The 12,190-nt window shown below is 38.3% G+C and overlaps 1 protein-coding gene across 1 annotated transcript in view; it reads right to left on the bottom strand.

Annotated features, from left to right (window-relative positions):
• Nucleotides 1-12,190, bottom strand: part of LOC124774092 (ubiquitin-like modifier-activating enzyme ATG7) — a 107,293-nt gene that overhangs the window by 52,594 nt on the left and 42,509 nt on the right. Inside the window, exon 9 of the mRNA XM_047249454.1 lies at nucleotides 3,064-3,207. Coding sequence (XP_047105410.1) covers nucleotides 3,064-3,207 — 144 coding nt within the window. The remainder of the gene's footprint in view (nucleotides 1-3,063; nucleotides 3,208-12,190) is intronic.

Raw genomic sequence — 12,190 nt, 5'->3', positions numbered from 1 at the left:
CCCAACTTTCCTGCTTCCGTCGTTTGATAAGCTGGTGAATGCGGGCACGGAGCCGTTTAAATGCTATGAGGTGCTCCAGGTAAGGGTGCCGCTTATGCCACTGTAGAGCTCACTGACGTTCTTTAATTGCTTCAGCGACTTCTGGTGAGACCACCAAGGGACTGTCTTATGCCACGGGCACCCTAAAAAGTGAGGGATCGTGTTTTCTGCTGCAGAAACAATTGTGGTAGTCACCTGCTCAACCATGACATCGATGTTACCATGTGGGGGAGATTCAACAGTGACAGCAGAGGTGAAAGTTTCCCAGTCCGCCTTGTTTATAGCCCATCTGGGCAGGCATCCATGGGCCTGACGCCGGGGCAGTGACAGGAAGATGGGGAAATGGTCACTAACACACAGGCTGTCATGTGCTCTCCAGTGGATAGAGGGCTGCAAATTGATAAATCAATGGCCAAGTAATTACCATGAGTCACACTGAAATGAGTGGTGGCCCCAGTATTTAAGAGGCAGAGGTCGAACTGAGACAGTAAAGTTTCGACATCTCTGCCTCGCCCAGTAAGCACGGTGCCACCCCACAAAGGGTTATGGGTGTTAAAATCTCCCAGAAGTAGGAAAGGTTTAGGGACTCGATCAATCAGTGCAGCTAATATATTCAGGGGTACTGCACCATTTGGAGGAAGATATACATTGCAGACAGTTATTTCCTGTGTCATCCTTATTCTGACAGCCACAGCTTCAAGAGGGGTTTGAAGGGGCACAGTGTCACTACAGACTGAGTTTAGGACATAAACGCAAACTCCACCCAACACTCAATTATAGTCACATGGTTCCTTTAATATCCCTTATAGCCATGGAGGGCAGGGGTCAGCATTGCCGGGAACCAGGTTTCCTGGAGGGCAATGCTGATAGCAGGTGTAAGGCTTAACAGTTGTCGTAGCTCAGCCAGGCGGTGGAAAAATGCCGCAATTCCACTGGAGGATGACGTTATTGTGAGACTGGGAAGGCATGGAACATTCAATGAGGCCTCAGAGTCACCTGCTGCCACCGACTTTTTGCCTGAGCAGTCTATATCCATTGTGTCTGAGGTTCTGGCGAGATCTAGGTCCTCAGTGGACGCCAGAATCTCCACCCCATCCTCAGACGCAGAGCTTGTAGATAATGGTGGTGTGGGTTCCACCACAATTTCCTTGGTCTTAGGCGTCTTCTCTTTGGATTTCTCTCACTGCTCCTTGGGTTTCCCTGGCTGGGAGGGCTTCACTGGCTCAGTCTGCAGGACTGAGGATGAGCATGAAGCACTAGTTTTAAAAGCCCAAGTTTTAAAAGTTTGTGCAAACATTTATGTGGGCACACTAATCAGGTATGTTATGGTGCAGCATGCCCCCTGGCGGGCACTGGTCACGCAAACATCACATCATCTTCGACAGTCCCCCTCACTGCTCCACAAGCCAGATGACCTCATAAACAACCCCATCTAATGTGATGGGCTGTGTCAGCAGCAGCTCTGATGCATAGCTGTAAATATTGTTTCCCTCACCATACTCACAGCATGTGTCCCCATTGGTGCATAACATGCCACAGGTGAGGTAAGAAAGGATTCTTGCAAGAGGTATGTTGTAGGAGTCCAGAGGCAGATATTCCCCGACCTATGAAAGTGTGCTGAGTGAGTGATAAATCTAAGGAACTGCAGACTTCTCATTTTTACAAAATTAATAATGCAGCCACAAAAGCAGCTGATATATTTGAGGATGCTGAAGACAATGACCGGATTGACAGGAAAAAGACATAAAAAACAAGAGTGAAAACTAACTTCCCAATATACATGAAAAAGAAAATTTACAATCAATGGGTATTACCAGTTTTGACTTATGGCAGCGATACACATACTTTCACTGCAAACATAACTAAAAAAACTGGAGCATTACTGAACAATGGAGACATGAATGTTAAGAATTACTAAGAGAGAGAAAAAAATATCGACCAGGAATCAGACGGAGGGGTTTGCACTTGTCCTGAAAGCAATTGGCTCCCTCTTATCCTGTGGTCTGAGTTACCTGTCACTCTTTTCTAATCTTTCCGAACCATCCCTCTTTCATCTCAGCATAAGGAACTGATATTTCCAGAAACTATGATTGGTACTCTCACATTTAAATGAGTCTATTGGCAGTGATGGAATTTCACATTCTGGAGCTAAGTATTAGCCAGATGTGTAGATGTAATTATGACTTTAATGGAAATGAAATGGAGGTAGATGTAGCCAGATGAATGGATATAGAATGTACCAAGGTCATTCTGTGCTGAATTCAAAACACAGGAAAAAAATGAAATGATGATCTACAGAAGATGGGTAGCTGACATTAGAAAGGAAGGTAGAAACAAATTGGGTATGAATTCCTGAAAACCACATAATGCAAGAATACATCTAGAGAGCACCTTTATCTAGCAATGGTGGATGTCAAACGGCTGACAATGATGGATTTCCATTTTGCCATAAGATTGTGTGGCTATTTCTTATCAGTTCTATTTGTGGTAGAGGATAGTGGATTGTATATCTGGAGTTGGGGTTGGGTTGTTTGGGGAAGGAGACCAGACAGCGAGGTCATCGGTCTCATCAGATTAGGGAAGGACAGGGAAGGAAGTCGGCCGTGCCCTTTGAAAGGAACCATCCCGGCATTTGCTTGGAGCGATTTAGGGAAATCACGGAAAGCCTAAATCAGGATGGCCGGACGTGGCATTGAACCGTCGTCCTCCTCAATGTGAGTCCAGTGTCTAACCACTGCGCCACCTTGTTCGGTATACCTGGAGTTTACTGGCAGATATAGTTACCACCCCCCCCCCCCTCCAGTTTTCTGCACAGCATTTGAGAAAACTGGTTACATTAATTAGGATGTTGCTAAGGAATAAATGAAATAGCACCCTTTAAAACTGCATCAAACATTTGTTTCTCCAAGTGGTAATGATACTGTAAACCAGAAGGAATACACAACAGTAAAAATTAGATTAAATGATAAATAAAGTATCTTATCAAGCAAAATTAAATGTTCAAGTATTTAAATTGATACTAACATTCCCAGGTGCTAGCACATCACTGCAGAAGTAGCATCCAAGCTGAGGACCATCTGGTGCAACAGCTACATCCTTCTTCTGATTGCGCATCCCGTGTCTTATGACGACAAATGTATCAAAGCCCAAAGCAGCTGTCATCACTAACTGAAAGATACAAATAAAATTAATAACATAGAAATTAAATGTTCATAGAATTTCAAAAATAAATCATCATCACAAATTATTTTACTTGCATTGACAGATATCAATTTGTACTGTTGAATTCAACAATATTATGAAATTGTTTGATTGTATTGTTAAATTCTGGTTTTTAAAAGTTTTAATCTGAATTTTTTCTCTGGACACAGGATATGAATTCGCTCAAAATTTAAATGTTCAAATGTGTGTGAAATACTAAGGGACCAAACTGCTGAGGTCATCGGTCCCTAGACTTACACACTACTTAAATTAACGTATGCTAACAACAACACACAAAAACCTATGTCCGAGGGAGGATTCAAACCTCCAGCAGGAGGGGCCGCGCAATGTGTGACATGGCACCTCAAACTGCGTGGCCACTCCGCATGGCTATGAATTCGTTCATTCATTCATTCAGTCATTATGTACCGTAAATCCCATCAAGACTGACAACCTTCAGAGACTGGATGAATCAAGATGTACATTAATTAAAGACAAGCATATCATAGAAACTTAATCTGTAACAATGAACTACAGTTATTCTGCTCAGTGCTGTCCATGTTTATGTCAGCTAGTATTCAACCAAGTACCTTAGAAACATGTTAGGCATGTAAACATAAGTAAAAACACTAGTTTAAGGAATGAAATATTGTATCTAATCTGACGTGTCATTTGAAAGATGATTTTTTAATGTGCTGAAGTCAGCAGGTAAACTATAGTGAACAGCCAGCACTGAGTTTGTGTGAATATTGCTTCACATGAAATCGAACAAATGATTGGGATCATTCCCTTCTCTTTGACCCATGTATTTATAACAGACTACAAGCAGGAATTTTGCTCTTCTATCCTTTTGAGATTTGAAGAAGACTGATTAACAGTCAAAACAAGTACTTGGAATTATAATTTGTGACAAAAGAAACAAAAATTGTAATGGACAATCACATAATGTACTTCACAACTTAATCATTTAAGCTTTATTATCTACTGCAGTGTTCAGTGGTACAGGTGAAAGAGAGAATTGTGACTGACATTGTGGAGCATCATTTCAGGGTTGACAAAAAATGTGAAATATTTATGTCAAACTTTTAGTGTATAACCCCTTTTCATACAGCTGTTGCACATCTTCCATTTAACTTACATGGTATTTTGTTTCTGAAGTTTGTTTTATGGTGCAACATTTTCCACTACTCTTCACCACAGTTCATAAACCTTTAACCTCTGCAAAATGGATATACATTTTTTATATATTAAAGTTGGCAAGTTTATATCTCATTTTACTGTACACAATTTTACACAGTGAACCTGATGAATAAAACCTTACTAAATGCTAAGTCACATCAGTTTGGTTTTAGTTCTGAGCCTTCAGTAGTGTCCATCAGCATTGTCATCAAACACAGTTGTCACTGAAATTCACACTGTCACATGGCTTGCGGAGTAGATGTAGATGTAGAGATGTACTTGACAAATCACTCAATACGAGCACTGCCTGTGAAGGCAAGGGTCTGTGTATAGACCACTGATAACAGAAAGATTAATTTGGAAACCTATCAAATTCTTTTGTATTCAAAATACATCAGCCTCCCTCTCTATCTTTCCAGGACTCTTTATACAGCCAGTGCAGAGTTGGGACTGGTATGGTAATTCTCCAATTTTCATGAAGCACAAACCATATCAGTGTATAGGTTATTATTATGATGGAGTCACTGCTCCCAAAGGCATTTTAAAGCTACTGCCAGGACACCCAAGCGATGAATCTGTGTACCCTCTCTATCTGAAACTAGTGATTAAATGTGACAATGTTTTCCAAAGTGCTCATGCATTATGTGCCTGAGGTGTGATGAGGGAACCAGGTCAGTATTTACCTGGGTGGATATAGAAAACCACCTAATAACCACATCCAGGCTGGCCAGCACACCACTCCTGTTGTTTATCCACAAAGCGGATTTCATCTGGAGCCAGTGCAGTTCTCTGTGTTCTGGAAGCAGACGCTTTAATATGATTCACTACCCTGATGGATAAAGTACATCAACCTAAAGGCCATAATTACGTAAACCGTAGCTTTGTTAAAGAAACTTCAAGTCAACGATCGTTAACTTATACTGTGCAAAATGCGACTGGAGTGTAAATTTTGTAAAATTTTCTATTTAGAGCAGGATATCATTTCTTAGAAGTGACTTTCACATTGTAATAAATGTTCTTGGTGATGCAGCTTTCAGGGGGAAATTTCCCTGAAATAACACACATTCTATTGGAGGCATTCTTATGAAAAAGCGTAATGTTATTTTCAGAATGAATCTTTCTCTCTGCAGTGGGATGTGCACTGTTTTTAAACTTGTTTTTGACATTAAAAACTATGTACTGGACTAGGACTTGATACTGGAACCTTTGTCTTTCCAGGCAATGGTCCTACCAAGTGAGCTATCAGTGCACAACTCATGACTTACCCTCACAGCTTCAGTTCCGCCATTACCTGTTCCTACTTTACAAACTTGATGGAAGCCTGCTTTCACTCCTGGAACAAGGGATACTGCAGGGCAATGTCTTAATTGCACTCTACAAATTATTCCTGAATTAGATCTTTCACTCTGCAGGATAGTGTGGGTAGATTAAAAAAAACATGAGGGCACACCATAGCTTGTGCCTGGGCAACACAGGCAGTATGATGATTGCCTGTGTAAGACAAGGTTAAAGTACCAAGCTTCAAAGTAGCACACAGTTTTGATCTGTCTTGAAGCTTTGTAATTTTATATAATATTATGGTACTCACCACTGGAATCAGTTATATTCAGCAGCTACTTCTTACTAATACTGACCTATGGTTTTGAAGCAGGCACCCTCACAAAGAGACAGTCATTGACACTCCAGGCATCAGAAGTGAGATTCCTTGGATCCACTTTATGGCAGACCATGATGAATAAGTTAAGGAATGAGGAGGCAAGAAAGAAAGATGGAATCAAGACTCCCTTTTAGACCTACTAAGGACATCAAGACTACGGTGGTACAAGAACAGCCTGAATAAATTTGGAAAGAAAAGTGGAAGGATATCTTCCTGTAGGAAGATCCAGAACCAGTTGGATGGACATGATCATGGATGACCTCGCTGCCAAAGGAAGGGCAATGGATAATGTTCTCCATGACAGATTATAATGGGCAGAAGGAAGTGGTAGAGGCTCAAACAGCACCCTGGAAACTCGAAATGTTTTTTCACCAAATAATAATTAGTGAACAAATTGTTTTCTAACTAACTGCTATATATTTGTTGTAACCTTTAATAGAGTAATTACACCACGAACCTACTATGCTGTCATAGTAGGAGGAGAGGTGATACTCCTACGTGGCGCATCCCAGGTGGCGGATAGGGAAGTCCTCACCGGTTTACTGGCGGACTCGAGTGAAATAAAATAGCTCTCGCGGACCAAACACACCCTCTGCGGTTAACAACTGTAGTTGTAAATCGGATCTTGCTCCAACTAAAGTTGACAACCTTCGAAAGTCAAAAATGGAAAGGTCTTTTAGGAAAAAAATTCCACCGTCCTGCTCAAAAAGGGAGAAAAAGGCTACATCGGATTCAGTGGGTAGTCAACTAGAAGACAGCAACGAATCGAAGTGTTTGCAACCATCCAAATGCACACTAAAACACAAAAAGAAGATTAAACATGAGGAAATAAATTATATAGCAACACACAACATAAACTCACTACTTCAGACCGGAAAACTCAAGGAGCTCACAGATTAACTAAATAAACAAAAAATTTTAATAACAGGGATCCAAGAAACGAGGAACACCACAGAGGACCCATTTGAATCACAAGGATACAGAATTTATAATGGGAAACCAGGACCAAGGTCAATGAAACAATGTCCCCAGTTTGGAACAGGGTTCTTAGTAAACATAAAAATAATGGATTCAGTAACGGATTTCCAAGCAGTATCACCAAGAATTGCAACTCTAAGCTTTAAAATAATGAATAAAACCTATACAATATTAAATGCTCATGCCCCAACAAATGAAAAAAAAAAATTGTCTAACAAAAACAAAGGAAGAGGAAAATAAATTTTGGGACCTTCTAGAACAAACTGTGAACAGAGTAAATAAAAAGAATGTAAAAATCTTATTGGGAGATTTCAATGCTCAGTTGGGAAAAGAAAGGAAATATAAAGATATAATTGGAAAATGGAGTCCACATAAATTTACGAACAAAAACGGTCAAAGACTTGTAGAACTCTGCAGAGAACACAACTGTATATCTAAATCAACGTACTTTAAGAGGAAGCCAAGTAAACTTAAAACATGGAAACATCCAGACTGGAGGAAGGGCGAGTGGCAGCTAGACCACATCTATACGGACAAAAATTTTCATAAGGAGATCCACAATGTTAAAGTAATGAGAGGAGTAGAGACAGGCTCAGACCATTATATGGTTAAAATTAAAATCAAATTCACTCCGTTAAAGAAGAGGACCGGAAAAACTAATAAAATAAAAAGGAGGTTTGACCCACATCAGCTAATTAAAAATAATAGGTACCAACAAATAGCACAAACCATCAAATTAACAGATGATCTAGAACAATTAGTGCCTAATCTTAAAAAAGAAGCAGAGAATCTAGCTCCCTTGAACCCATGAAGGAAACATGCGTGGTGGACATCAGAATGTGACAAATTCCATGAAGATAATAGACACCAAGCATGGTTAAAGTTTCAAACACACAAAACTGAAGAAAATGCCATCAACCTAAAAAATGAAAGAAAAAATTTCACTCAAAATATTAGAAGAATCAAGAGAGGATTTCATAAAGATATTATAAACTCTATAGAAGGTAATTATCATAAAACCAACTCCAGGAACTACTATAAAATCTTTGGGAAACAACTACAACAATATGAGGCCCCTACACTAATACTGAAAGATGAAGATGGAAGAATGACACACAGTAACAAGGAAAATGTAGAAATCATGGCAAAAGCATTTAACAAACTTCTGAATTGCGAGGAACCCAAAGAACTCTTACAAATCAACATAAATACCCCAATAAAAACCAAACCTAACAAACTAGACCCTCCAACTTTCCAAGAAGTGGAAAAAATTCTTAAAGAACAAAAAAATTATAAGGCATGTGGAGAAGATCTAACAAAAATTTGGGTAACAGAACGATTTCCCGAACATTCGACCACAGCTATCATCCACCCACTACACAAAAAGGGAGATAAGAGCAACCCAGACAACTACAGAGGAATCTCTCTCCTAGATTGCATACAAAATTCTATCCAAGATCCTATATGACAGAATCAAGGAGCAATTAGAACATGAGTTAGGGGAATATCAGAGAGGTTTCAGACCACGGAGAAGCTGTGCAGAGCAGATAATTAGTTTAAAATTGATTATGGCATACTACAAGAAATGGAACAAACCTCTGGCAATAACATTTGTAGATTTTAAGAAGGCATATGACTGTCTCCACAGATCTTCAGTATCAAAAATTTTAAGAAATCTAGGACTCCATCCAAAACTAATTAAAATAATACAACTCACTCTAACCAACACCAAATCAAAAGTGAAGTTTAGAGGAGAAATTTCGGAACCATTCCTCATAAAAACAGGCTTAAGACAAGGCGACTGCCTATCACCATTACTGTTCAACTGCACACTGGAATACATAATGAGAGAATGGTACAAGGACAATCCAAAGAGGATAAGAATTGGAAGTGCAAAAGATGACATTAGCTTAAACTGCTTGGGATTTGCTGAGGATCTTGCTCTCCCAGCCAACACCATTCAAGAAGCCAGGCAACAAGTGAAATCACTACAAGAAATAGCAGAGAAAGTAGGCCTTAGAATATCATTTGAAGAAACGGAGATTATGCTAACTGATCCACCACTTGCAAACAAAATTACAATAAGAGAACAGGAAATCAAAATTGTTGATAAATTTAAATATTTAGGCAAAATAATAACATACAATCTAAATGAGAAGCCATCATGGCAGAATAGAATAAAAAAACTGAACTACACAAATTACATTACCAAAACTACATACAACAAAAAAGACTATCTATAGATGCAAAATTAAAACACCATAAAACAGTTACACAACCAGAAATAATGTATGCAGCTGAAACTATCTTCAGAACAACTAATACAGCAGAAATTGACAGAATACTAAAAATAGAAAGAAGAATAATTAGGACATGTATAAATAAACAGTATAAAATAAATGGACATTGGAGAATAGCATCAAATGAAACAGTATACAAGAAAATAGAACCAGTCATGAGCACAATCAGGAAGAAACGCATCTCATTCTTTGGACATCTGATGAGAACTCCAGAAAACAGAATTAGTAAAAAAATAATACAAAAATTGTGGAATAGCAAGAGGACATTAAATGGATCACAGAAATTAAGGAAGATATAAAAGAACTTCAAATTACAGTAGATGACCTAAAAAACAAGACAGAGAAAACCAGAATACTGCAAGACCCGCAAACCAGACTACAAATGAAAATCAATAAAAGGAGTACAGGAAGAGTGGTCTCAGATGAAGAAAGAAAGAAAATATCTGAAAGAATGAAGAAATATTGGGCAGACAGAAGAGCAAAACACCTTTCATATAAGAATAGACTCTAATAATTATATTACCTAAATATCATATTAAGTTATTGTTGAACCAAATTGTATCCCTGTGTAACAACTTGTTTAGAACTTTGTATTTTTGACTAGAGTGGTCCAATGAAGGCCATAAAATAAATAATAATAGTAATAGTAATAATAATAATAATAATAATAATAATAATAATAAAGGCGACGAAAAGAACAAACCACTAATAGGGCTAACCCCCCTTTTAGTGTGATTAGTTGGTTCAGGACAGAACTAAAGAAGCCTCGGACAAGCGCCGTCATGGTCGGGGACGACGCTTGAACCTTATGCCCGCCCACAATGGTAACGACACTGCTAGCCAACTGGAAAATGATTTAAATCCAAATAGAGGTGTTTTGCAGGATATGCTTCCTGCAACCACCCTAGAAGGAAAACAAAGACAGAGGATGAGATGGTCAGATGAAGTTAATCGACACCTCATGTTCTGTTATTACCAAGCAACAAACCTAGGAACCAACACAACTGGATACAGATCACAAGTATACACAACATTTATTACCAGATACCCAGAATTAAAATTTTTAACAGAACAACGACTAGCTGATCAGATCCGTGTAATAATAAAAAATAACAGGATACCCCAGTCAGAATTAGAAAACATCAAACAACAAGTACAACAAATACTGGAACAAAATAATGTGCAATCAGAAGAAGAAGAAAATACAGTAATGGACTCAAACATCCCAGAGCAAACAAACAAAGAACACCACGCACAAATTAAACAATCAGAGGAAAACGAAATCTTAAGACAGCCACCAGAACAAGCACAAATAGAACACGAAGTGACACAGATGTTAGATATAGAAGAAAAATTTCAGCTAACATATATAGAATACAAAGACACAAATACAGACATTAGACCATTCTTGCATAGACCACCAAATAACCCACAAGTCGAAACAACAATAAAAACTATCAACACAATCATACACAACAAAATAAATGAAAACACAACTATGGAAGAGTTACAACTACTGGTTTATATAGGAGCACTCACTACACTAAATATACACACTAGGCAGAGATCAGAACCAACCAACACACAGAAGAAACCCACAAAACCAGCATGGCAACACAGGCTACAGATCAAAATAGAAAAACTGAGAAAAGACATCGGACAGCTAACACAATTTATAAGAAATGAAATCTCGGAAAAAAAACGAAAAAGGTTAGGTAAAATCTCACAACAAGAAGCGACAGAGCAATTAGACGAAAAGAAGCAGAAATTACAAGCATTAGCCAAACGACTCAGAAGATACAAAAAAAGTGAAAATAGAAGGAAACAAAACCAAACATTCAACACAAGCCAAAAGAAATTTTACCAGACAATAGATAACACACACATTAAAATAGACAATCCACCAAACATAACAGACATGGAACACTTCTGGAGCAACATATGGTCAAACCCGGTACAACATAACAGGCATGCACGATGGATACAAGCAGAAACAGACACATACAAGATGATACCACAAATGCCTGAAGTGATAATTTTGCAACATGAAGTCACCCAAGCAATTAATTCTACTCACAATTGGAAAGTCCCTGGAAATGATAAAATAGCAAATTTCTGGTTAAAGAAGTTCACCTCAACACATTCACATCTAACTAAATTATTTAACAGTTACATTGCAGACCCTTACACATTCCCTGATACACTTACACACGGAATAACATATCTGAAACCTAAAGATCAAGCAGACACAGCGAACCCAGCTAAATATCTCCCCATAACATGCCTACCAACAATATACAAAATATTAACTTCAGTCATTAAACAGAAATTAATGACACATACAACACAGAACAAAATTATAAATGAAGAGCAAAAAGGCTGTTGCAAAGGAGCACGAGGATGTAAAGAGCAACTGATAATAGATACAGAGGTGACATATCAAGCTAAAACTAAACAAAGGTCGCTACACTACGCATACATTGATTACCAAAAAGCTTTTGATAGTGTACCCCACTCATGGTTACTACAAATATTGGAAATATACAAAGTAGATCGTAAATTGATACAGTTCCTAAACATAGTAATGAAAAATTGGAAAACCACACTTAATATCCAAACAAATTCAAATAATATCACATCACAGCCAATACAGATTAAGCGTGGAATATACCAAGGAGACTCATTAAGTCCTTTCTGGTTCTGCCTTGCTCTGAACCCACTATCCAACATGCTAAATAATACAAATTATGGATACAATATTACTGGAACATACCGACACAAAATCACACATTTGCTATACATGGATGATCTAAAACTACTGGCAGCAACAAATCAA

Source organism: Schistocerca piceifrons, chromosome 2, assembly GCF_021461385.2.
Source record: "Schistocerca piceifrons isolate TAMUIC-IGC-003096 chromosome 2, iqSchPice1.1, whole genome shotgun sequence".
In the NCBI taxonomy this organism is placed as follows: domain Eukaryota; kingdom Metazoa; phylum Arthropoda; class Insecta; order Orthoptera; family Acrididae; genus Schistocerca; species Schistocerca piceifrons.
Note: the sequence above shows the minus strand (reverse complement) of the source record. Positions and strands in the feature narration are given on the sequence as shown.